This window comes from Podarcis gaigeae (assembly GCF_964106915.1).
Source record: "Podarcis gaigeae genome assembly, chromosome: 2".
NCBI lineage: Eukaryota > Metazoa > Chordata > Lepidosauria > Squamata > Lacertidae > Podarcis > Podarcis gaigeae.
The window spans coordinates 32,531,259-32,555,595 of record NC_139679.1 but is presented as its reverse complement, the minus strand read 5'-3'; the positions used below and the strand labels follow the sequence as shown (position 1 = coordinate 32,555,595).

General features: G+C 50.8%; 3 protein-coding genes and 1 long non-coding RNA gene across 4 annotated transcripts in view; 2 read left to right on the top strand and 2 right to left on the bottom strand.

Annotated features, from left to right (window-relative positions):
* Positions 1 to 73: 73 nt before the first annotated feature.
* On the bottom strand, positions 74 to 1,139 carry LOC310839355. The gene is made up of 2 exons (XR_014561468.1): positions 897 to 1,139; positions 74 to 842 (listed from the first exon to the last, which is right to left on the bottom strand). It is a non-coding gene; the product is annotated as an uncharacterized lncRNA (long non-coding RNA).
* A 234-nt stretch (positions 1,140 to 1,373) lies between these two features.
* TMEM235 (transmembrane protein 235) lies at positions 1,374 to 10,857 on the top strand. Its single transcript, XM_083727854.1, has 4 exons — positions 1,374 to 2,464; positions 5,787 to 5,867; positions 7,965 to 8,102; positions 9,900 to 10,857. The coding sequence occupies exons 1-4, from the start codon at positions 2,245 to 2,247 to the stop codon at positions 10,130 to 10,132; spliced, it is 672 nt and encodes a 223-aa protein (XP_083583980.1). The 5' UTR covers positions 1,374 to 2,244; the 3' UTR covers positions 10,133 to 10,857.
* A 44-nt stretch (positions 10,858 to 10,901) lies between these two features.
* On the bottom strand, positions 10,902 to 22,551 carry LOC310839152 (uncharacterized protein). Its single transcript, XM_083727581.1, has 7 exons — positions 21,603 to 22,551; positions 19,901 to 19,984; positions 17,534 to 17,622; positions 15,017 to 15,202; positions 13,755 to 13,892; positions 12,296 to 12,488; positions 10,902 to 11,631 (listed from the first exon to the last, which is right to left on the bottom strand). The coding sequence occupies exons 1-7, from the start codon at positions 22,375 to 22,377 to the stop codon at positions 11,351 to 11,353; spliced, it is 1,746 nt and encodes a 581-aa protein (XP_083583707.1). The 5' UTR covers positions 22,378 to 22,551; the 3' UTR covers positions 10,902 to 11,350.
* A 1,319-nt stretch (positions 22,552 to 23,870) lies between these two features.
* The window catches only part of PGS1 (phosphatidylglycerophosphate synthase 1), a 131,903-nt gene continuing 131,436 nt past the window's right edge, over positions 23,871 to 24,337 (top strand). The window contains exon 1 of the mRNA XM_083727580.1: positions 23,871 to 24,079. Coding sequence (XP_083583706.1) covers positions 24,077 to 24,079 — 3 coding nt within the window. The 5' untranslated portion in view covers positions 23,871 to 24,076. The remainder of the gene's footprint in view (positions 24,080 to 24,337) is intronic.

Sequence of the window (24,337 nt, the reverse complement as noted above, 5' to 3'; positions counted from 1 at the left end):
TGGATCCAATACATTTGCAGATGTTTTCATTGGGGCCACCAGGACTAATGATTTTCTTTTATCTTCATTTAAAAAAAAACTTACAGTGCTATCATTGCATATTACATGTATTGCATACATATGAATTTGTCCAGCAGTCACTATCTATAGTCCTTCAAAAGTCTCCTGAAATCGAATATATATATATATATATATATATATAATAGTTTTGAGGTGTTTTGGTTCGCATCTTACCTTACCTTACCTTCTTCCTCTGATGCCCTTGCATCTCTGCCTCCCAAAGACTCGCACAGCTGTTTGTTGCAGCAGCCCTGGCTACAAGCTCCCCAAGCGAATGGTGCCTCGGGAGCTGGCCATGGGGTGCTTCCCAGTCCCCTGTGGGGCAGTGTGAGGATGCGCCTCTCTTTGGGACAGGGGGTGCAGCTCGGAGACCAGAGGCAGCAGCTGCGGCTGCCCAGAGGACTCCCAAGGAGAAGAGAGAAGGCTGAGGGAACACCACAAGGAGGGTGTTCAAAAAGGGGTGAGGGGCTGCTGGCTCTGCAGGCAAGGGGTGATATAACTGAGCTCCTGAACCCCACAGGGGTGCTGCAGAAAGGATGTAGTTAGTCAAGGGAGCTGTGGACCCAAAAAGGTTGAAAAACTGGGCTAAGAAGTAAACCCTACACAAATTCGGAGTGTATTCCCTAGGATGGTTGTATGGTGCCTTGTATGTCTCCTTCCAACAACACCAGCAGCCAAGCTGGTGCCAAATGTATTGTTCTGTTTTCCTTTGGACTACATCAGAGAGGCTGGGGGAGGTGGGGAGATTTTGTTGTCTGGACAGCCCAGGACCTCCATACACACTTCCCAGGCTTGTGACTCCATTGTCTCTAGAGAGAGATGGATGCCAATAACACCTTAACTGACAGTTCAACAATTAACAATTTAAAATAAAAAATGGTTACCGAACATAAAGCTTACCACTAGGTCACTTAACATCATCCAATGTCTTCACATTCTGTGTTAGCTCCAAAGGTGATGGCATTGTCGCTTACTAACCCCACCCGCTGTACAAAAAAACCCTCATACTCATCAAAAGCTCTTTCCCCAGCTGTCTCTCTCTTATTATTTTGATTTACTATCAGAGCTCTGTCTAGGCATTGTTTTCAACACCCAGCTACAAGCCTGGCTCTTATATGAGAGTGCTGTGTTGGTTGCAGGTTCTCATTTATGTTAGCCATGAAGCTCGCCAGTCACTCTCAGCCTGCTTCAGCCTTCTTCACAGGCTTTTCGTGAGTGCCTAGGAATGGAGGGGGAAGGCCTTCTCTGGTGCCCTGGCAGAAAAAAACCAAAGGAGTAGCAAGCAGACCTCTTTAAGCACTGCGGCTTGCCTCTTTCATTCTGAAATCCACTCTAGCTGGTGGCTCCTGGGGGGGGGCAGGGAACCATAGGAGTAGGGCCATTAGTCTATCTAGACCAGTATTGCCTACACCGACTAGCAGCTGCTCTCCCATCCTCTCATAGCTGGAGGTGCCGGCGACTCAACCTGGGGGCCTTTTGCAAGGAAAGCAGCGCTCTCCCATGCAGCCACGAACTGTAGTAGACCGGCTCTTTTGAGAAGCAAGGCGGGCTCGGCTGAGGGACGTGGCTGGTCTCTGCAGGGGAAGGAAAGGAAGAGACCGCGGGGTCTTTTTCTTCCAGGCATCCGTCCAAGAAGGAGCGCCTGCCTCTGGTTTAAACCTCGCTCACCAGAAGAGTTGCAGATCCAGCCGACGCCGCGCGCGCTTTCCTGAGCGGGAAAGCAAGCACAGGGGAAAGTATCCGGAGAGGCGCCCTCCCTACTCTCAGAATGGCGGGATGATGAGAGGCGCCCTCTAAGGGACAAGAGACCCGGGAAATCCACCTCCCACTGAACTGAGCTGGGGTGGGGGTGGGGGACTTAATTGGAAAGAGGATCGCAGCTTCCTCGAAGGGAGCCTTTGACCTTGAAGCTTGCTGCTGGCAGGGTGGCTTTTTGCGGTCGCCCCAATTTGGGGTGCAAGTACCCGGCGGCTTCGCCCCCCAACCCCCGCGAAGATGCGGCCTGGGGGGCGCGCGCGCGTTTCCACCTGACTCTCTCCCTCGCCCCCTCCCCGGAGCGTTGCAGTGAGAAAGGGAGAGTCTCCCGCTCGGCTGCCGCTGTTTCTCTCCACGTGTCCGCCGCCAGAGGCAGCAGCGGCGGCGGCGGCGGGCGGCCGTGCCTGTGCGAGCAAGTCTGGCGGCGGGATGGTGGCGAGGTGCTGCGGCTGCCGCCGGGCCCTGGCGGTGGTGCCTCCCGGCGCGCTCTGCCTGGGCGCGGCGCTCAGCGGGCTCTTCAGCTTCGGCTTCTTGGCCGCGGCCCTGGGCACCGATTACTGGTACCTGGTGAGCGTGGACTCGGCCAACAGCAGCGCTTGGGACGCCCAGCAGCTGAGTTCCCACTCCGGACTCTGGCGCCTCTGCGAAGGTAGGGCTGCGCCGCGCGCGCCTTCTTTCCTCGGGTTCGCGACGGGAGCATCCCGCGCTTCCCTCGGCACTGGGATCCGGAGAGGAGGGCGCTCTTTCTGGGATCCAAAGTGGATCGCGCCGGGGGTCGAGCGCCCCCCCCCCCACAAAAAAAAAACCTATACACGAGCTTAGGCTTGGATCTGCCGGTTTCAGTAGTCGTGAAAAAACTTTCTGCTAACAGAGGAATCGCCGTCGGGTCACAAGATGAATCACTTGGTGGTGAGTAGTTGTGGCATCCGGCATTCCTCTGCCCTTGATTCTGCTTCACCCGTTTGTTTAGGCAGATAGGACGCTGCATTACTAGTCCGTCTAGGTCAGTATTGCCAACACTGGCCGGCAGCAGCTCTCGAGGTTTTCTCACGGAGTTCTCTCACCGTCGTCCCTGGAGATGCAGTGGATTGATCCTGGGACCACCTGCATGCAAAGCAGGAGCTCTGACTGCCCTTTCCCAAGCCCCTGCTCTCCTACCCCCCTGGGCTATCCCGACGCAACTAGCTGTACTCCCTGGTTTGTGTATACATTTGGGGGTGGGGAGAAGGGATCCCGGTGCCTTATAATCGCAGTATCCTGATATAAGGTGAAGGCGAGCTGGAATTGTTCCATCCCCTTTTGCTGGCAATCGAAGAATTTCAGCCATCCCGGTGGTGCTTTAACCTCCACGGATTTCCGCGCATTTATAACTTTCTGTGCTGGGGCCGAGGGGTGAGGGTGGGGGAAGAGATTAAAGAAGGAAAGAACTGGATTGCAGCCAAGAATCCGCCCTCCTGGAGAGAAAGGAGGGCTGGGGTGTCAAAGAGGAGGAAAGGGAAGGGGGAAGCAGAGGCAGCGCTTTCTTCAGCTCTCTGTTCAGAAGAGAGACCCGATTGAACTTCCATCAAAGATATGAAATGTCAGAGGGACGCTCTGGCGCCCATCAGGAGTTCTGACACCCCTGGGTGTTGATGCACCTCTGGGCTCATGTGGATATGCCCCCTGCTAAATAAATCACAGCCGGGGGCGGGCGGAGTAGAGCCAGCTGCTGTCATCTGAGCTGTGCTCTCTCGGAGGTCGCTCCCACGCCACCTGTTTACCGAACAGCCATCCTGATTTGTTTTGCGGGAGTCCTTGAATCAAGCCGTTGTTATTCCACATTTCCCAGTGCATGGACGTAGCCGGGGGGCGGGGCAGCTGCCCTCCCCAAAATCAAGTAAATAAATAAGAATACTTAACTAACTGACCAACTGCATCGCTGATAACTCGGTTCTTGCCCTCCGCTACATAAAGCCCGTCCCCCCCCCCCAATAAATCCTGGCTACTCCCATGTTCCAATGTGTCCTCCCCTCTCCCCCCCCCCCCACTTTCCTTGTCGCAAAAGGTCAGTTTTGCGGAAACTATAGTTCGTTAATGGGGCTGGGAATTGTGGCTTCGTAGGGGGAATGTAAAGTTTCTAGGATTCTTGCGAAGGTGTGTGTGCCATGTGCTTTAAATGTATGGTGTTGATTTCCCCTTAAATTGCACAGGCTAAATGGGTTAGCATGTGATTTGAATCCGACCCACAAATAGCAACAGTCCAGAAGTACATTTGCAACCATACAGCTGAGGTTGGAATTTTCCTCTCTGTCAAGTTCAATTGCTGTCATTCTCAAGCTGTTTGGTTCTGGGATTTTGGAACCTTTTGGGAATCCTCTGCTGTGCGTGAACACCAGTTTGTCCTATTGGGAGGAAAGGGAAGGTTGAAAGTCCCCCAGGCCTTTAGAGTGAGGGCTCCCAAACAATGGTCCGTGAGATTCATTCAGGTGGCCCATTCAAACTGGTCTTTGACTGCATCTTTATTGCCTCTTTTTCTTATACTGTAGGCATTTTATTGTACTGTATTGCAACCTGAACTCATAGACATAGAAGAAGCAATTTTTTTTTAAAAAAAAAACAATTAAAATTAAAAACCACACAGCACAACACATTGCAATTACTTAAACAGGCAGAAAAATAATTATGTGCTGTGCGAAGACCTTCAGAAATTTTCAAGTTGCTAGTTCCACCCCACACCTGAAGAATGCACTTCCTAGCCCAAGGTCTTACTCCTCCATTGCCAAAAAGTGATAATTCAGGTACCTTGGACGGATACAAAACAGAGAGGGGAATGAAGGAGCTGCTGTTGCAATGTCATAGGGAGAAATGAGTGTGAGGCAGGTCGGCCAGCTGCTTTGATTTGCTCACTCAGTGGAGACTGGTCCTTTACGGCAAATGGGGCCCTGCCCCACCAACTTCCCCCAGACAGTGCCACACCTGCCTTGGCTTTTTTACTTACAGGCAGTCCAGGGGATGGTACTGGCTTTCAGCTTCCTCCTCCTCTTCCATCTACATTGCCCTTGGAGAACTCAGCAGGAAAGAGGATGGGGCAAAAACTAGAATTACCGTATTTTTTGCTCCATAAGACGCACCTTTTCCCTCCTAAAAAGTAAGGGGAAATGTGTGTGCGTCTTATGGAGCGAATGCAGGCAGGAGGCTCTGCTCAGTGCTCCCTTTAAAGAGCCGCACGGAGCGTGTATGCAGCTTTTGGGGGCTTTTCCCCGAGAAGGGAGAAGGGACTGACGGGCTGCCCTCTGTCCCTTCCCACACCTCCTGGAAAAGTCAGCAAGAGCTGCTGCCAGGCTCTGCTCAACGCTCCCTTGTAAGAGCTCCCTTTCATCCCTTATCCCGCTTTGCTGGAAAGCCAGCAGAACAAGAGGTGCTGCGCAGCTCTCGCTCTTGCTCTGCTGGCTTCAGCGAGAGCTGCACAGCTTGCTCTGCTGGCTTCTCAGTGAAGCGGGAGGAGGGACGGAAGGGTTTAAAGCAAGAAAAGTGAGAGCTGCTTACATGCTCTGCGCAGAATATATTTTTTCTTGCTTTCCCCCTCTAAAAACTAGGTGTGTCTTATGGTCGGGTGCGTCTTATGGAGCGAAAAATACGGTAGTTGATTTTGTCATTGCCTCGGGCTCCATCTACTGTTAATCTCGTGGCCTACCACCCCACCCATGTCAATGGGCACCAGCCACCACTGTGCCCTCCCACCACCCCATTTTATTAACAATAAAGGCTCTGGGCTTAATAAGAGGAGTCCCATGGTAATCGGCCTCAACCCAGTTAGCTCCACCTCTCTTGTCTGTTCAAGGTCCCAGATATATTATGTGTTGGAGATGTAAAATTTCCTGTCTAGGTTAGCACTGCTGAAGGTGGGAGGCAGCATTTTGGAATGGCAAACTCTGTGGCTGGATCTCTGATCATCCCTTGATGCTGTTCCTCTCCTTGTCACTTCTCCCCAGGGCAGAACGCCTGCACGCCTCTGATAGACCCGTTCGGCACAGAGAGTTGGCAAGTTCCCGCATCGCTCCAGCATCTTATATGTGAGTAGGCAGCCTAATGTGGGCTCAGCCTTTTGGATGGTGGTGAGAATTTCTGTATAGCAAGATGGAGTTTGGAAGTGTGTTCTTGGGGTGGGGGTGGCGTGATGAAGTTGGGTAATTTTGGACCCTGGGCTTCGTGGCTATAGGGGGGGACCCTTTTAGATGGCTGTGTGTGCATTACCACATTGACTGATGTAGGGATGGCCACCAAAGTGGTCAGCTTTAAAGAGGATTAGACAAACCCATGGACGATAAGGCTGTTAATGGTCATTAGCTACGATGGCAATGTTCCGTCCACTCTGTCGAAGGCCATATTCATCTGAAAACCCAGCTGCTGGGAATCAGAAGTGGTACCATATTTTTCGCTCTATAAGACGCACCAGGCCACAGTTTTTGGAGGAGGAAAGCAAGAAAAAAAATATTCTGAATCTCAGAAGCCAGAACAGCAAGAGGGATCACTGCGCAGTGAAAACATCAATCCCTCTTGCTGTTTTGGCTTCTGGGATAGATGCGCAGCCTGCATTCGCTCCATAAGACACACACACATTTCCCCTTACTTTTTAGGAGGGAAAAAGTGAGTCTTATAGAGCAAAAAATACGGTAAGTGCCCTGTTGCACTTGTGGCCTTCTCATAAACATCTGCTTATCCACAGTGAGAACAGGATACTGGGACTAGAAGGCCTTTTTGCCCGATCCAACAGGGTTCAGTCATGAAGCACAAGATCAACCTTTATATTCTCTGTTCCCATCACTATTCCATGCTCTACAACTGCTCCATGTTAGAGCAAAGCAAACAAATTAAAAAGGAATGCAAACATTTTTCAAACTCCAATTTAAGAAAGTACACACTGAGCATATACTGTACAGCTTCACATTTTAAACTGACTTGGATCATAGGACCATCTTGACTACAGGGAAGATACAGAGCTTGCATTTGCTGAACACATTTAAGTGGGAATAAATCCCGTTTTGTGGTAGAAATGGATCATATGTTTTTTTAAAAGAAAATAATAATAAAATTAGTTTCTGTAACCCTGTATATGCCTGGTAAACTAACCCCTGGCTATAAAATGTTTTTAATGATGATAAAAAGTAGCAGCAGCAGCAAGAAAGGATGATGTGGTGGCCAGGATGAGCCCCAGGTGCTGGTGCTGGGCCTGTTTGCTGCCCTCATCTGCCACTCTTAAGAGTGGTCATTTGGGGGCACCTCGAGTTGCACCTCTGATGTTGAGTTTCAGAGTGTGTTCACTTTTCCACCTTAGTGGTCAGTGAAGCTGGTCCCCCCTCCCCTTCGTCTTTACCCTAGGCAAAAGTGTCCACACCTTGGCCATAGACCAATTAGGCGCAGTTGGTCCCTGCTCCTGCCAACCTAGCAGTTTGAAAGCACGTCAAAGTGCAAGTAGATAAATAGGTACCACTCCGGCGGGAAGGTAAACGGCATTTCCGTGCACTGCTCTGGTTCGCCAGAAGCACTTAGTCATTCTGGCCACATGACCCGGAAGCTGTACGCTGGCTCCCTCGGCCAATAAAGCGAGATGAGCACCGCAACCCCAGAGTCGGCCACAACTGGACCTAATGGTCAGGGGTCCCTTTACCTTTACCTTTAAGGACTTTAATCTGTGTGAAGCTGGTTTGAGAAACAGCTGCATCCAACACTGGTATTTTATAAAAGGATTAATGCCTGTTTTAGATAATGTGTGAATATGGATTAAATACCCAGCACTGGAAAAGCAGTAGGTGCACAGTAAGCGGGAGTGTGAGCCCAGCCTTTATCGCTGGAGGCCCTTCTGTAAATCAGATTATGGTTGAAGACGAGCACTGTTTTGGAGGTGGGAGCAGGGCGATTTGTTTCTTGAAATAAAATGTCACGGGGAGGAAACAGAAAGGTGGGGGGCTCTCCTTCATCAGAGGCTTTTAAAAAGCAGAAGCTGGGTGACCACCTATCAGGAATGCTGTAGCACTAAGGTTCCTGGATTGCCCAGTGGTTGGACTCAGTGACCTCTGGGGTCATCTGTAAAGCTGCAGTCGCCTATCCTCCAATACCCCACCCTGCTTTCCCCCTCCACTGGATGTCCCCCTCTTCTGTCTCTCTGCCAGCCATGCATCGAGCCTTTGTGGTCCTGCTGCCTCTCAGCCTCATCTTGATCGTCTTTGGCTGGATCTGTGGGGTCATCGGTTCCTTGGTCCAGAGCTCCAGGCTTTTGCTCTTCACAGGCTGCTATTTTCTGCTGGGTGGTGAGTGAAGCTATGTCTTTGGGGGGGGGGACCAGGTTTTCTTTCTTTATCAGTCTCTCTCTTCCCGCCCCCCACAACATGGCAGAATGTCATTAAACACTTGCTCTCAAGGAATACTTAAGCAGATTCTGTCTTAGTGTCATCAGGTCACAGTTGCCCCTTGGGGAGACCAAGGTGCAAACGAGTGTGCTGTGGTCTTGGTGCCATGGGAACCACATATTGTCTCATCATTGACTCCTGACCTGTCCTCACTGTCTTTCCCCTTCCTTGAAGGCAGAAAAAGCAGGACTCTTGACTGCTCAGAACAGCAGAGGAGCCTTTGCAGAAGGGATGGGGGGACCTGATGCTAGGAGCTCAGCCTACACTTGAGTAGGACCCTGGCAAAGACACATGCTCGGCTGGCATGTTCTCTCCCTCCTGGTCAATTGTTTGGGAGCTTCAAAAGCTTTCTTCAGCCCGAACATCACAGCGACCGATGCCAACCGACACCGGCACATTAGGGATCCACAGAGTTTGCGCATCATGCGTAACAGACCTTAGCAACTCGGCGTTTTGGCTAATCTGCTTTATTTACATATAAACACACATGGAGCACTGCAACGTGGCTCCCTCTCACTCTAGCATCAGACATCAAAGAGAAAAAGAACAAAGGACAATAGTCCCATTTCATGGAACACAGTAACACAAACATCCTGTCTCCGTCACTTCCCACTCTGTGGAGTCAAAACATACACTGTCATGTGATGGACAATAATCCCATGACTGCAATCACGGAGCAGGAATTCTAACACTTGATGGTTTCCAACTCTTGTCAGCCCCCAGCCACTAAGATGGGTACTGAAGTCCAAGCACACCCGGAGGGCCACAGGTCCTTCATCTTCTTCAGCAGCAGTGGTTTAGCATCAAGAGTTATCCTTCTCCTAGAGGGGCCTTCTCTGTAGTGGGGCCCGCCCTGTGGAACACCCACCCACCAGATGTCAAGGAAATAAACAACTATCTGATTTTTAGAAGACATCTGAAGGCAACCCTGTTTGGGGACGTTTTTAATGTTTGATTTTTTTGTGTTTTTAATATTCTGTTGGGAGCCGCCCAGAGTGGCTGGTGAAACCCAGCCAGGTGGATGGTGTGTAAATAATAAACATTATTATTATTAGGGCTACCTTCCCAGGTTAATGAGCCAAATCTGCATATAGATTCAATCCCACCCCACTAAAAAAAACATGAGAATACTGTATCATTCAATACTATTCGGAGCATCCATCATATGAATAAATCCAGCTATTTTAATTGTGATGATGATTCACAACAATAATATTTACCCTACTGCCTCTGACTAATAATAATAATAATAATTTATACCCCGCCCACCTGGCTGGGTTTCCCCAGCCACTCTGAGCGGCTTCCAATAAAACACTAAAATACAATAACCTATTAAACATTAAAAGCTTCCCTAAACAGGGCTGCCTTAGATGTCTTCTAAAATTTTGGTAGCTATTTGGCTTGGTAGTTTGGTAGCTAACTTGGCTTCTCACAGCAAGGGAACTGCCAGAAGGCCCTCGGCGCTGGACCTCAGTGTCTGAGCAGAACGATGGAGGTGGAGACGCTCCTTCAGGTATACTGGACCGAGGCTGTTTAGGGCTTTAAAGGTCAGCACCAACACTTTGAATTGTGCTCAGAAACGTACTGGGATGCTCCTTTGAGTTATCATGGTTAGGAGCACCACGGCATGAGCCCTGGTCGTTGGCAGTGTCTGCTACAGGACTGGCACTGACCCATCCCCTTTCCCCCTCCCCCCAGCACTGCTGACCCTGTCGGGAACCAGCACCTACATCTGCTACTCCAGCGCAGCCTTCGCCGAGACAGTGCGCATGTTTGACCAGCAGCGCTTCGAGCACGTCCGCATCGCCTTTGGCTGGTCCCTGGCCCTTGCCTGGCTCTCTTTCGGCACCGAGGGGTTGGCCGGCATCCTGCTTCTCCTGGCCGCTCGGGGGCTCCGCCTGAAGCCAGATGCCTGTGCAGTGCTCATCTGATGCAGAGGCCTGGCATTGTCAGGGCTGTGACATAACCCTACTCTGCTCCATTGGCCTTCTTGGGGTGAAAATTCCACCGCTGCTGATCCCCCTCTTGTCGTGCAGCCACAACACGTATAACCTGCATGGACCGCAAGGTGTTACGGAGATCTGCTTGTGGGTGTGCCAGGCTGAGGGATGCATGTGGAAGGGGTGAGGGACCCCCATCGATAAGGTGCAGCGCTTGCCATCCTTACATGCTGGGTTCATTACTCAACTCTTGGTGTGCAAGCAGAGCTGAGGAAGAGAAACAGCTAGGGCCTTGTTCCCAACGGTAGGAGGTCTGTGTGACCCACCCAGATGTTTCTGGACTCCAGTTTCCATCAGCCCCAGTCAGCATGGCCAGTGGGCCTGGGGTGTTGGGAGTTGTAGTCCAGCAACATCTGGACTAGCTCCCCATCCCTGTCCTAACTCAACAACTAAAGGATCCACAGCTCCTTCTCCTTGTTTCTTGATATGCATAGCTGATGTTGCTTCCCTTCCAAGCATGCCCATCTGCTTGTCCCCCTCGATGCATCTGGGGCCTCTTGAATTCAAAAGGGCTCTGGTAGGAAGAGATGCCATTCAAAGGATTTCTACCCTTCTCCTACAGCTGGAAAAATGCTCCCAGAGCAGCTTACAGAAATCAGTCGTAAGGCAGGGTTATAATCGAAAAGACGTGGCATACAAGGAAAAAGGGAATGGGAGGGAGGAGGAAAAATAAAAAAGCAAGCTCAGGCTCCTTTTCTTAAAAGCTACAGGTTGTAGCTGGCAGGTATCCCTTAGTGTGAACAGAAGAAGAGCAGAGCATCCCTGGGAAACAAAGCTCCCTCCCCATTCCCTCAGGATGCAGGAAGGTTGTAGGGGGTGTGTGTGGAAGCCATGTTGGGCCTGTTTCCTGCAAGGCCATGAAGTGACGCAGCTTCATTGGTCTGGCAACAGAATACTGGAAACGGGCAGGCTCTCCCACTGCTGTTCCCCCATAGCAGGTGGCTTGGGAAGCCAAAGCCTGTTTCTCTCCTCTGTAGAGCCAGACAGGGCTGGAGCCACATGGACCACGTCTTTAGCTAGGCCAGGGCTGACCAATCACAGGCTTGCCTTCTCAGCACGCCTTGGCTTGTTTCAGACTGACGTCCTGCGTGCCAACTTGGCTTCTGGCCCGCCAGACTGGCTTCAGGGTATGCCGGCACTTTGCTGCTCTCACTTGCCCAGGACAAAGCGCCACTTGCCCTCAGCCAGCTGCGTGTCTCGGAGGGAGATGTCGCAGTGCCAGACGGCGCGCAGGCAACGCTCGCCCCACGGGAAAAGCCTCACACTGACGGCTTGGCCTGTGGCGGCCACCTCCTCCTCACTCACGGCCTCCAACAGCTCACACAGCTTGGCTGGGGTCAGCCCGGGAGCTGAGACGGTTGCCATGACGATGTTAGTCTCCACGGTGGTGGGGTTTACGGAGCAGAGAGGCGAGCCCAGGGCAAAGGCACCTGTAACGGGAAAACACTTTTGAGGTTTAAAATGGCGAGTGGGGATAAGTTATCGAACAACAGGATAAATGGGTGGGTGGACTGGGACTTGGGAGAGATCCTCACCCACTAACAGGGAGGGCTGGCCTGCTGAAATCTGAACTGAAAGCTGACCCTAGCATAGGAGGAGCTGGAGAAATATACCCTCCGAGCCTTGGCTCAAGGGGGCACCCTGTGTCAGCGAAGGAGTGGTGAGCCTCGATTGCCCAGCAGAGGTTAAAAAGTTAAAGGGACCCCTGACCAATAGGTCCAGTCGTGACCGACTGTGGGATTGCAGCGCTCATCTCGCTTTATTGGCCGAGGGAGCCGGTGTACATCTTCGGGGTCATGTGGCCAGCATGACTAAGCCGCTTCTGGCGAACCAGAACAGTGCTCTGAAACACCATTTACCTTCCGGCCAGAGCGGTACCTATTTATCTACTTGCACTTTGACGTGCTTTCGAACTGCTAGATTGGCAGGAGCAGGGACCAAGCAACGGGAGCTCACCCCGTAGCAGGGATTCGAACCGCCGACCTTCTGATCAGCAAGTCCTAGGCTCTGTGATTTAATCCACAGCGCCACCCGCGTCCCCCCAGCAGAGGTTAGGCGCTATCAATCCCTCCCTCGGCCTCACAGAACAGGCACCTTGGGCGAAGTGTCTGGCATTGTGATGATCCCTCTTCAGCGTCTCCTCCACATGGCTCAACCCAACCAGGCCAGCGGCTGCCAGGACCCCTGCCTGGCGCATCCCGCCTCCGAGGAGCTTCCGCATGCGCCAGGCTTCAGTGATCAGCCCTCTGCTTCCAGCCAGAAGTGCCCCGGCTGGTGCTCCCACACCCTGTGTCATTGAAAAGAGAAAAGATGGGGTTAGCCAGTGTGGAGGCTGCGGAGAATCCCAAACCTCTTGGCCCCCCATCTAGGGACTCTGCGTGGAGAAGCTCTTGCACAGCCCCTTCCACTAGCTTTGTTAGAATCCTGCTGCAAAGTTCTGCTGCAAATCCAAAGACAGATCGCAGAGGTGTCAAACACGTTGCCAGGGAAGGACTGCAGTTCTGCTTTGCATGTGGATGGTCTCAGGCTCAGTCCCCAGGTAAGGGCTGCGAGGGACCCCTTTTTGGAATCCTGGGGAGCCGCTGCCAGTCAGTGTAGGCAATACTGAGCTGGATGGAGCAGCGGTCTGGCCAGCGGCGTAGCGTGGGTTGTCAGCACCCGGGGCAAGGCAAGTAATTTGCGCCCCCTAACCCGGGGCAAGGCAAGTAACTTGCACCCCCTACCCCCTAACCATGGTCATTAATACTGACGGCTCTACTCTGGGGCAAACTCCGTGGTGACTACTGCCCTCCGTGGTGTTGTTTTTGCAATTAAAGGACCCCTGCCTCAAATAAAGCATCTTGGGGATTGGGGACTGGGATTTGCCAAGGGAGCTGGGAATTGCAGTTCAGTGGCGGGTCAGGGGGAGAGGGTCCCTTCCGCGTCTGGGTGCCGCAGGCCCCTTTGCGCCAAGATGCGCGTCTTTGGGCGTCGCGGCGCAGCCTTCTCGGTCTCCCTCCCCGGCCCGGCTAGCCCCGACGCGGCTTCTTTCTGGCGCGGGGAGGGGGCGCCTCTGGGGCCAGTGCTTCGGCCGGCCTCCGGCGCAGGTGGGTGGGCCCCGTCAGGGCGGGTGGGCGGTCTTGGCGCGCAGGCACTAGAGCGCAGGTGGCTCCGGCTGGGCGCTTCATTCGCCGCCGGTGGCGCGTTTGGCGGGCTGCGCGCGTCCAGACAGCGACCCGAGCCTGGGCGGTGTGGCGCTTGGTGCCGGAGCCTCCGCCCGCAGCGCCCCGTCGGGAGACCCGGCCGGAAGGAGCCTCGAGCGGGCTGTCGGACGCGGCTGAAGCAGCCAGGGCGGCATGGCAGGCAGCGGCTCCTAGGCGACTCCGGAGGCAGCAAGCGCGCCCCCCCCCGAAGTTGCGCCCGGTGCGGCCGGCCCCCCTTGCACCCCCCACGCTACGCCACTGGGTCTGGCTCAGCTTCCTAAGTCCCCACGGTTAGGTGAGCCTCGCAGGTACTGTGCTTGCACTCTTCCCCAAAATCCACCCTGTTCAGAGTCACAGCAGAAACCACCTACCTTCGAGAGGCACAGGGAGATGGAGTTGCAGTGCTGCGAGATATGAGCTGGCGGCACTCCCAAGGCCACGGCGGCGTTAAGCACCCTGGCGCCATCCATGTGAATCTGCAGCCCGTATCGCTGGGCTACCTGGTGCACCTGTGTAGAGAATGGAGCTCAACAAACAGCTTAAAGTGGGCTTCCTCAACCTCGGCCCTCCAGATGTTTTTTTTGGCCTACAACTCCCATGATCCCTAGCTAGCAGGACCGGTGGTCAGGGATGATGGGAATTGTAGTCTCAAGACATCTGGAGGGCCGAGGTTGAAGAAGCCTGACTTACAAGGCTTGCGACAGGCAGAGAGGAAGACGTCCCAGAGCTGGTGGCCTTTCTTAGGGACATTGCAGGTTCTGCTTTATGTGGAGATCAGGGCCACTGCTCCGCGAGAAAACTAAAAGACAATCTGGGGTTACTGCTGGTAGGCAGGCTCCTATGATCAGAAGAGATTGCTCAGTGTCCTTGAGCCCAGACAAGGGGTGCTAAGTTGGGGGTCTTTATCATCATCGCTTCCTGTAATAACAAACTTGGGTGGCGCACAAGGAGCCCCCCCACTCGCTAAAATAGGGTCGATACATATCTAGAGATACCCTCCCTAAGTATAGAGGTATGACTAAAACCTCCCAAAATGGCCTGACAAGGACCTATGAATTTCCGGGGCTTTACCAAATGTAGATGTGCCAGCTTAAGGGTGACAGTAGGGGTGGGAGAAGGAAAGAGATAAGGGTGGGGAAGCCAAGAGGAAACATACTAGAAGTGTGGATTAAGGTGAAAAGTGGGGGTGGGGGAAAAAACCCTCCACCCTCCACTACACATGCATGCATGCATTTTGGGTGGAGTCGAGATACACTGCAACATTTTTTAAAAAGTTTTATTTATTGTATAAATAAACACAACTATTTAAAATATTGATAAATAAATACAAACGCTGAAAGTACTTGAATGAATAAAATGTTATTCCTGCTACCATAGCCGCTATTGCTCACAACACCCACCACAACGAAAAGGCTACTGGGTTTTCTGAAAGAGTCATAGAATCGTAGGGTTGAAAGGGACCCTGAGGATCATCTCGTCTCCAGCCCCCTGCAATGCAGGAATACGCAGCTGTCCCATATGGGGACTGAACCTGCAACCTTGGCATCATCAGCACCACGCTCTAACCTGCTGAGCTATCCAGGCTCTCCCAGTCAGTTGGGTTAAGACTGGATGAATGACTCATGGTACTCACCTCTTGCAGGTACTTAAGGGGCAGCACCCTTCCCCCGGCCGAGCTGTGCGTGTTCTCGAGGCAAATGAGCTCAGGGCGGGGGTGGTACTGGCTTTGGTGGGCCCGCTGGATCTTCTGCTCCAGTTCATCCAGATTGATGGTCCCGTTGGGCAGGTCCTGTAATGCCTCTGAATGGACTCCCGCCACCTGGGTGAGAACAAAGTGGGTGGGTGGCCTCAGGCAAAGCCTGTACATGGTAAATGCCTCATGCTGATAAAAGCTTTTACATTAACTCTGATGCTGTTTATGGTGAATAAACATGTGGTTCCCAATTTGGTTGAAAACCAAGTTCTTTATGGAAAGGCACAAGCACATATGCAACCTATTCGAACGAGCCACGGCCCCTGGCTGTTTGTGATAGTGAAGCCATCTGGTCTTGTAGTGTTGTAAACAAAAATCTGCCCTTAACCCTTATGGGGTATCCAAGAGCCCATATAGAGTCCTTACGTAGGTTCCCTATTGGTAGGAGAAAATAACAGAGGCCAACCAGAGAATATTGAGATGCAAAGCAGCTAGTACACCTGATCTTTATTGATCTGTTGCAACAGGGTGCTCCCCTCACATGCAGGAAGGGAGGAGGAATCCAGAACAAAAGTGTGGCTGCCCTTATATAGACATTTTAAATTCCCTACCCTGCAGCTCAAGACCACCCCTCCATACATCATACGTACATCACAGAAAAAGCAGTCTACAGCAGAAATCTGAGTGCGTTGTTTATCTCATCTGACAGGTTACCTGTTAATGTTCACTTGATTGGATACCCTGGGGAGCCTTGCCAGTCTTTTGTAATGATAAATACTTAGTTCCTGAGCCAGGTCACAGGCTCACCCTATTCAAACACAGACATACCCTTAAGACAGGATTTGTGAAGGAAAAGTAAATGGGGAGGCTTTTCCATTTTCCTTTGACCTTGCAGACAAAACATTTGGTCAGTTTGGGAATCAGAAATGGTTTCAGGTTGATCTTCCTGTGCTGATCTATGTATGTGCTTGGCTGGTTCATTTATGAACATTTATTATATATCTAAGACCTTAAAATTCTTATCACAGCAGGGAACAGACACTTCAGAACCTTTGAGAAGGCGAACTGATTGGTCAAGAAAAATCCTGATGCTTCCTGATCAAGCAAAACGAAAGCTGCAATTATATCCCCATTGAACAAGGCGGGGCTTAATTCAGAGCAAACAAGCCTAGCCTTGCACTGGAAGGCAGAGAGGTTGTGTTTGGGCTGCCTAGGTGGGCAGGAGACTTATGGGGGGAGCTGACAGGAGGCAGAGGCAAGTGCTGCCAATAAGTGTTTTGGAAAGTTAGGAGGACTGAAGCTTGGGATTATTTAAATGGATTAATACACAGAAGTAGTAGTTTTGGAGGTGCAAGCAACCTCAACCCAAAATGTTGCTTTGCAATTTTTGTGTTGTGCTCACATCTAAAGGCAGAAGTCATAGCATGTTAGTCTTGTGTCTAGGTTCTAAAATGCATTAAATATATTTAAGTCCTGCTGCGGTCATTGGGACCACTGATTCAGGATCTGAGTGCCAGAGACACACCGCAATCCGTGCTAAGCATATGGAAGAACAGAAAATGGGGCAACCTGCTGATAATGCAGAAAGTGTTAGAATCCACAAGGCAGCTTCCTGTAAATACTGATTCATGCAAGGACCGCAAATAGCTTTCTACTCACAAGGGGGAAATCCCTTGGTTGGATCAATTGAATTCAAAACCCATGCACTGGCATTGCAGCAACGGAAGCGTTGCAAAGTATAACAAAGGGACAAATCACTAAAGCATCTGTCGGTGGGGGGCGAGGCATGAGGAGTCAATAAATATCCCATACCTAGAAGGAATCAACATCACCTAGCTTAATCTCCTGTGCCCAGGGTTCCAGCTCCTTCTAAATTACCAGCAGAGAAAATCCAGGGCTCTAAGAATAAGACACCGGGTGCTTATAATCTCCAATTCTCAACAGTGGATCAGTGAGTTCGTTTCAAAAGCTTAGTGGAAAAGACTTTTCTGAGAAGGTATTTGCAGGCATAACATGCAAGCATTCTGGGGGGTCAGCTAAAAAAAAAACATCATAGGAGGTAACAAGGCAAATCATTAGAACGAAAGGGGAAGACAATTTCCTATTTGGTCCTTTAGTAATGGAACAATCTTCACACTGTTATTTTGAGCTGAGCACAGACACTTGTGCATGAAGTCGGGAACTGCTACTATCCAAGGAGAAGAGGGTGCAGCTTGTGCTAATGGCCACTAGAGGGAAGCACATCACCAGGCTTCTCACTCCTCTGGCCAAGGTTTGAGTAAAGACCTGGACAGCTGCGTCCTCATGGCCCCTTTGCGAGACTGTGGCCACGTTTGCCTTGGCAGCTGTAAGTACATGACCTTTGCTATGTCTCTGGTTCCTCGTTTTTGAGATGGAATATGGGTAGAAAGAGGCACAGTGGCCGGCGCTTCCGGGTCCCCTCCCAGCATCACTTACCTGCGCAATCCCTCCGTGTTCAAACACATGGATGTGGGACTCCCTCCCAAGCAGGAGCTGCGCCCCTCGCCTGCGACAGTGGCACATGACTATGGTAAGAGAGGACAAGGGTGAGAACTGGGGGGTCTATAGTGGGGACAGGGGAAACACAGAACTAAGAGTCAGATGGCAAGAGAAAATGAGGATGAATCTGTCAGAGTTATCCCCTCCACAAATATATAATGTAGAGTTTTACTTTCTTGGGCTCCATGATCACTGCAGATGGTGACAGCAGTCACGAAATTAAAAGATGCCTGCTTCTTGGGAGAAAAGCAATGACAAACCTAGACAGCATCTTAAAAAGCAGATACATCACCTTGCCAACAAAGGTCCATATAGTTAAAGTTATGGTTTTCCCAGTAGTGATGTATGGAAGTGAGAGCTGGACCATCAAGAAGGCTGATCACTGAGGAATTGATGCTTTTGAATTATGGTGCTGGAGGAGACTCTTGAGAGTCCCATGGACTGCAAGAAGATCAATCGTATCCATTCTGAAGGAAATCAGCCCTGAGTGCTCACTGGAAGGACAGATCCTGAAGCTGAGGCTCCAGTACTTTGGCCACCTCATGAGAAGAGAAGACTCCCTGGAAAAGACCCTGATGTTGGGAAAGATTGAGGGCACAAGGAAAAGAGGACGACAGAGGACAAGATGGCTGGACAGTGTTCTCGAAGCTACTAACATGAGTTTGACCAAACTGCGGGAGGCAGTGGAAGACAGGAGTGCCTGGTGTGCTCTGGTCCATGGGGTCACGAAGAGTTGGACACGACTAACAACCAAAAGAGTTGGAAGGGACCCTCAGGTCCAACCCACTGCAATTCAGGAATATGCAGCTGTCCCATATGGGGCTCGAACCTGCAACCTTAGCAACTATCAGCACCATGCTCTAACCAACTGAGCTAACCAGGCTGCCTGTTTTCATCACTGCTAGGAGATCCCTGAGCTGAAGCAGTCAGTAACGCTTATTCCAATCTCTCCAGCACCTTTTAAGAGTGCAGCCGTTAGGAGCTCTCATCTCACAGTCAAAAATGTTTTGCCTACTAATTCTAAGGCTAGAGAAAGCCTCTTAGGCAGACGGTTGAGGGTGTATATTTTTCTTGTACACTGATGGAGCTGTACTGCCATCAATGCTGGTAACTCTGTGGCCCTCCAGAAGGTGTTGAACTACAACTCCCATCATCCCTGACCCACGGGCTCAAGGTGGTGTACGTGGTTCTCCTCCCTATTTCATCCTAACAACAACCATGCGAGGTAGGTTAGGCTAAGAGAAGGTGACTGGCCCAAGGCCACCCAGTGAGATTCATGACTGAGTGAGGATTTGAACCCTGGTCTCCCAGGTCATAGTCCAATACTCTGTTATGCCACACTGGGAGTCTTGCAACATTTAGAGGGCCACAAAGTCCCTGCCACTGATTTTATAAATAATAACTGAAATAATGAAAACAGAACTAGAACAATTCCCAAAATGAAACTCTCTCTCCTGATAGCTTCATTCAGGGGTAGGTGGGGCTATTTGTGGGTTTTTTTATGACTGAGTCTTAGGGCATAGCCCTTACAAGGAGACTTAGGTAAAGGTAAAAGGACCCCTGACCGTTAGGTTCAGTCATGACCAACTCTGGGGTTGTGGTGCTCATCTCGCTTTATTGGCTGAGGGAGCCGGCGTACAGCTTCCAGGTCATGTGGCCAGCATGACTAAGCCGCTTCTGGCGAACTAGAGCAGCGCATGGAAACGCCATTTACCTTCCCGCCAGAGCGGTACCTATTTATCTACTTGCACTTCGTGCTTTTGAACTGCTAGGTGGGCAGGAGCTGGACCAAGCAACGGGAGCTCACCCCGTCGCAGGGATTTGAACCGCCGACCTTCTGATCGGCAAGTCCTAGGCTCTGTGGTTTAATTACAGTTACAGATAGGTAGCCGTGTTGGTCTGCCATAGTCAAAACAAAAAAAATTCCTTCCAGTAGCACCTTAAAGACCAACTAAGTCAGTTCTTGGTATGAAGTGTGCATGCACACGAAAGCTCATACCAAGAACTGACTTAGTTGGTCTTTAAGGTGCTACTGGAAGGAATTTTTTTTGTTTTGGTTTAATTACATAATAATAAAACAGAGGGCATTAAAGTTATAGGCAGAGCACATATGTATTTATATGACTGGTGTAAATAAGGGCTCTGATCCAGTGGAGGCATCTGCCAATGGGAGAAGAGGGGATCACCACGGCACCGCTCCCACCCAATCAACTCCAAAGAGTTGGGGGACCTTCCAGAACAGGATGGTGGTGGTACGAGGGGCTGCAAGGGAAATCAGCTCCGATTGCTTCTTATAAGACTTACCAGCAATGAGGTTTGCCATGGTGGCTGTGGGAACAAACAAGGCCCCTTCCATTCCAAGGAGATCAGCCACTACTTTCTGCAGTTCTGAAGAGGGAAATAAGAACACAAGGACAAGAAGAAGCCACCCTCAAGTTTCAGATAGTGCATAGGGTGTGTGGGTGTGATGTCAGAAATTCACTACTGTGAGCCTGTTCACAGAATCAGGATATTTGAATTTTAACACCTCCTACTCCAGGTTGCTGAAGCCTCTCTTGGCTTTTAATATATATATATATAATGATCAGCATCACGTTTTGGCAATGGGTTTATTTTACATAAAGGTAAAGGTAAAGGTACCCCTGCCCGTACGGACCAGTCTTGACACACTCTAGGGTTGTGCGCTCATCTCACTCTATAGGCCAGGAGCCAGCGCTGTCCGCAGACACGTCTGGGTCACGTGGCCAGTGTGACATCGCTGCTCTGGCGAGCCAGAGCCGCACACGGAAACGCCGTTTACCTTCCCGCAAGCGATCCCTATTTATCTACTTGCACCCGGGGGTGCTTTCAAACTGCTAGGTTGGCAGGCGCTGGGATTGAGCAACGGGAGCGCACCCCGCCGCGGGGATTCAAACTGCCGACCATGTGATCGGCAAGTCCTAGGCGCTGAGGTTTTACCCACAGCGCCACCCGCGTCCCATTATTTTACATACATCCCCCAAATATTTCAGTCAGTAACATAAGCAAAACATAAGTGGACTGAATATTATTCCCATGAACAAGTTCCTTTCAGACAAGTTTGGGGCAATTTCCAGAGGGGTAGTCTCTTAAAAACAACAGCAAAATGACTTGTGACACTTCAAAGGCTAACGATTTTATTATGGCACAAGCATTTGCAGACTAGGCACGTTAAAATCACCCATGGAGCTTAGATTAATTCTTCATGGAGACAGACACCCAGCAGCCAACACTGGCCCTTAAAGCCACAGGAAACTATATATTATATGACAATAAACAAAATCCAGGTGTAGAGCCTGTCTTTCCATAAAATATTCAGGGCGGCTCTTTCCATCTGCTCCCCTCCAAATGCAACATTTTCCCTCGAAGGTATTGTATTTTTATGTTGCGAATCGCCTTGTGATCTTTGGATGAAGGGCAGTATAAAGGTAAAGGTAAAGGGACCCCTGACCATTAGGTCCAGTCGTGACCGACTCTGGTGTTGTGGCGCTCATCTCACTTTATTGGCCGAGGGAACTGGCGTACAGCTTCCGGGTCATGTGGCCAGCATGAATAAGCCGCTTCTGGCGAACCAGAGCAGCGCACGGAAACGCTGTTTACCTTCCCGCCACAGTGGTACCTATTTATCTACTTGCACTTTGTGCTTTCAAACTGCTAGGTTGGCAGGAGCAGGGACCGAGCAACAGGAACTCACTCCGTCGTGGGGATTCGAACTGCCGGTCTTCTGATCAGCAAGTCTTAGGCTCTGTGGTCTAACCCACAGCGCCACCCGCGTCCCATGAAGGGCACTATACCAATTTAATAAGAAGAATAAATAACAAAAATAAATATCTGATATTCACAGTGCCATTGTTTTACAGCTGGGTCTTGAAAATGAGCAGCCTTGCTTCACAGCATTAGGCACAGCTGCACCCCAGCCTATGGCAGCATGGATCCCTTTGCAGAGCCTTACTGCCCTGGGGAGATGCCCCTTTTCACCCAGACTCACCATTGACCGTGGGGTCCTCCCCGTAGTCATCATCCCCCACCTCTGCCTGGGCCATAGCTTGCCTCATCTTGGGGCTCGGCTGAGTCACAGTGTCACTGCGCAGATCCACCACGTGGCACTCAGTCCCTGCTGGGCGACTGGCATGGTAACTATGCTTGCCCACTCTTGGAGCGGGGACAAGGGAAGAAGCCGGCTGCTTGGGCCACCAAGGTAGACTGGCACAATGTTGCCCAGTGACTGACTGGCTGTATGTCCTTAACAAGATCTTCATAAGCCAAGGTGACCTGAGGCTGGCACTAAGAGACTGGCGAGTAGAGCTTGGGTGGGCTAAGTTGCTGCAAAAGGTTTGACACGAACCCTTTCGGCTCATAAAGGTGTCAACACCCTGGTACCAACAGCGTGGGAGGACCAGGCAAGCACCAAGTCCCTGGCACGGTCTGAGTTGATGCATGCAAGCTTTCGATATCTGGCTGCGGTAACCGTGCCCCGAGGGCGCCAGGGTGGTGCCCACGCCCCACCGCCTGCGAGAAAACCGAGACAGAATAGCCCCTGGCTGCCTGCACCAGCCACTGGGCTGGCAGGAATCGCTGCTGAACCCAGGGCAACCAGCCTTGCAGCTGCTCGGTGCATAGGCTTCCCCGCCTTGGCTGGTGGCAGGCGGAGTAGCGGGAGCCCAGCAGGAGCAGATGCGGGCATGGAGCTCCTTGCAGAGGAGGGCACGACCTCCGCGCCTGACCATTTCTCCCCCGGTCTGCAGCGCCGACACCAGCGACATCGTCGCTTCTTCCGCCCAGCACCAACTGGGCAGAGTCCAAAGCTGCACGCTCTTCCCCTAAGAAGCCAGACTACAACTCCCAGCATGCTTCGGGCGCCGGCATTTCGCTCTGCACTGTTCCCACAGCGTTTTGGGAGTTGTAGTCCCAGTGCGGAATACAGCAAGTGCGACGGGATCTTTCTCTGCCCCGTTCGCGTGGCGTTTGGGGAGTTATAGTCCGGTTTAGAAATGGCATGGCAGCATGTGCGGGTTGGGGGAGGCGAGAAACTGCATTGTGAGAAGCCATAGGACGGACAGTTCCAGTTGGGGGGGGGAAGGGTGGTCCTGCTCCTCCTCTCCCGCCCTCCAGCCAACCCAACCCTTTCCTCCCCTCGACGACGCCATCAGGAAAGTGGCAGCGGGCGAACCCCGTTCTCTCCCTCTCCCCCCCACAGAATAATAATTTTAATTAATTTTTTAAATTACATTTTTCAAAAAATAGAAATTAAAAAAAGAAAAACAAAGAACAATACATAACACTGTAAACACACCTATATACATATTTTCCAAAATGAAAAATAATAAAAAGAAAAGTAAAAGTAAAAAAAATATATAAAAAAGACCCAAAAAAGAGAAAAAATACTTTTCATAACCTGGAATATTACCAAATTCTTGCTTCAGTTAGTGCAATATATAAATCTTAGTTAAAATTATATAAAAGACTTCCACCGCATTCACTACACGTCTCTTAGTTGTCTTACTCGCATTCTTCAATCATTTCCCTTCCTTAGATTCTTTCACAATCAATCAAATCTTTATGTTCTCTGTATTCTTCACAAGGTTAGTCTAGAATTTTAATTCAGAAACAATGGAAACGTTTAAATGATTATTTATACAAGCAGGGCTCCGATACGAAAGTTTGTTTGTGTCTAGAATCATAGATTTGTAGAGTTGGAAGGGACCACAAGGATCCTCTGGTCCAACCCCCTGCAATGCAGGAATCTTTTGCTCGACGTGATGCTCGAACTCACAAGCCTGAGATTAAGAGTCTTATGCTCTCCCAAATGAGCTATCAAAGGGCCACTACATTTAAGGCACCGGTCATTCAATTTTCCCTCGCGCAGAAGGAGCGACATTCCCCCCCCCTTCCCCTGAGCGCTCATTGGCGGTTCAGGGCAGGCTGAGTAGCGTCATCCGCACACTGGTGACGTCTTCAGATTGGAGCCAATGGCAGGCTTTCCGGAAGTATCTCCCTCCTCAGGCACGCTGGGTGTTGTAGTCCGTCCATGCCCCTTATCTCTATAGTAACAGCGTACGCATGTTTCCTTCCTCCACCACCTGCCTTTGGGCGTCTGGTTCAGCCGAGGCAATGGAACATTGTCGCCCCCCCCCCCGAGTGGCAAGCCTGGGGATTTAAAAGAAGAAATGTTACCAAAAAGGCACGCAGGCACCGCTCCGCCAGCAGTTGCACTCCTGTTTAGACTCCTGACCGGCTGCAGTTAACCTGGCTGGGAGTGTGTCTAATAATCTAATTGAACCCAGTAGCGTTTACTTCCAGCTAGGCATGCGTAGGGTGGCACTGAGAATCAATAATGGACTTTTCTGAATTCGCGTTGTTTTTGCAGAGGCAACTCCCCACCCCACCCCTAACTTCCCCAAATCCCATCAAGTCAGAAATCATGCCACCAATGGGACAAAGCATTCATCTGAGGCACGGAATATGGTGAGTGTTCATAATTTTTAAACAGCCTGCCCAAACGACCATAAAACCCTTATTGCATCAATGACCCCGGACTTGAGGGGACCTGTGCCCCGCATTTTAAAATGAACAAGAATTGCAGTCTCCTTGCATTGTTATTTCTTTTCATTTCTGCCCAGGTGCCTCACAGTCGGGCAGAGACAGAATCTGTATCTTTGTAGCCAGAGATAGAATCATAATATTGTTCACCTGCCCCATCACACATTCGCATTATGCACAGCA